At 44.8% G+C, this 1696-nt stretch overlaps 1 protein-coding gene across 4 annotated transcripts in view; it reads left to right on the top strand.

The window, feature by feature from the left end:
• The window catches only part of ATP6V0A1 (ATPase H+ transporting V0 subunit a1), a 78892-nt gene that overhangs the window by 49722 nt on the left and 27474 nt on the right, over positions 1-1696 (top strand). For all 4 annotated transcript variants that reach the window (XM_008048830.2, XM_021707910.1, XM_021707909.1 and 1 more), the window contains exon 11: positions 407-557. In XM_008048830.2, the coding sequence (XP_008047021.1) occupies positions 407-557 (151 nt within the window). The remainder of the gene's footprint in view (positions 1-406; positions 558-1696) is intronic.

Raw genomic sequence — 1696 nt, 5'->3', positions numbered from 1 at the left:
CCTCAGCCTTCCAAGTAGCTGGAACTACAGGTGCGTGCTACCACGCCTAGCTAATTTTTTATTTTATTGTAGACATGAGGTCTCACCAAGTTGCCCAGGCAGGTCTCGAACCCACAGACTCAGGCAATCCACTCATCTCAGCCTCCCAAGTGCTGGGATTACAGGCTGAGCCACCGAGCCTGGCTCATTATAAGTTTTATACCTAGTTCTAGTTTTCCCAAAGGCTAAGAAAGATCATCTACAATTTTATTTCCCATTGGTTTTACTGAAATATAATTTACACAACAGAAAATACATATATTTTATGTGTAAAGTCTGATGAGTTGTGATAAATATATGCTCCTATGTAGCCCTTGCCATAATTAAGAGGTTCCCTAATTTTAATTTCTGTGTTAATGTTTCCCAGGAGCATAGTGGGTCTACTGTACCCTCCATTTTGAACAGGATGCAGACAAACCAGACTCCCCCAACCTACAACAAAACCAACAAGTTCACGTATGGCTTCCAGAACATAGTAGATGCTTATGGAATTGGAACTTACCGAGAGATCAATCCAGGTAACAAAATGCTTGTTTGTATCTTTTTATCCTCTAGAGGTTTCTGTCTGTTGTTTCTTTTAGCACCTCCCTTTAGTATCATTGACAGCTGCCCTAAAACTAGAGATGTTGTGAGACCTCAGCTGTCATGTGGTTCCCATGAAAAGGTGCCCATTGGCATAAGTTGCAAGTTTACTGCCAGGTTGTGTGCCTTTAAGAGCGCATGGGGGAGCCTAGCAAGTCAGTGCTGGGGAGGTCATGAGCGTGCCACTGCACTCCAGCCTGGTCGACAGAGTGAGACTCTAACTCAGTAAATGAATGAATGAATGAATGCTCATGGGAGGCCAGGCACAGTGGCTCAAACCTGTAATCCCAGCACTTTGGGAGGCCAAAGTGAGAGGATTACCTGAGATTAGGGGTTCGAGACCAGCCTGGGCAACTTGGTGAGACCTCGTCTCTACAATAAATCAAACAAATTAGCCAGGCGTGGTAGCTCACACCTGTAGTTCCAACTACTTGGAAGGCTGAAGCGAAAGGATCATCTGAGCCCAGCAGATTGAGGCTGCAGTGGCCATGAACATGTCACTGCATTCCAGCCTGAGCAACAGAGTGAGATGCAGAATTTAAAAAAAAAAAGAGCACTTGGCATTGAGTTCTCCCATGTGTCCTCGAAGCCATGAGACCCCTGGACTTCTCCAGCAAACCATTTGCAGGAACTGCTTGAGGCAAACTGTTTTTTCCAAGATGTCTGATATTTTTTAATGGCTTTCCTGTTCTAAGATCATTCAGAAAAAATATGGCAGTTATTGACCTTATTAGACCTGACGCAGATTTCTGTTTGTGTCGAGAGCTCATTATTAAATCAAGAATGGGAAGATTTTCTGCTGGAACCCTGTGCAGACCTGCTTTGCTCTGGTTCTGGGCTGTCCCTGATGACCTGGTACCTGTATTTTTTTTTAACTGTAGAGATGAGGCCCCACCAAGTTGCCTAGGCTGGTCTTAAACAGGCAGGTGGATGCTCCACAGAGAGACCTGCCAGCCCTAGGAGTGGTGTCCCAGGGGTAGAAGAAGAGAATCAAAGAACAAGCTACAGTGTTGCCAGGGCTATACCGTCATTTCCTGTGTTCTTTTTTTTTTTTTTGAGTTGGAGTCTCACTGTC

The sequence above is a fragment of the Carlito syrichta genome, unplaced genomic scaffold, assembly GCF_000164805.1.
Source record: "Carlito syrichta isolate Samal-C Ts95f unplaced genomic scaffold, Tarsius_syrichta-2.0.1 Scaffold126806, whole genome shotgun sequence".
Classification (NCBI taxonomy): domain Eukaryota; kingdom Metazoa; phylum Chordata; class Mammalia; order Primates; family Tarsiidae; genus Carlito; species Carlito syrichta.
This window is presented reverse-complemented; position numbering and strand designations above follow the sequence as displayed.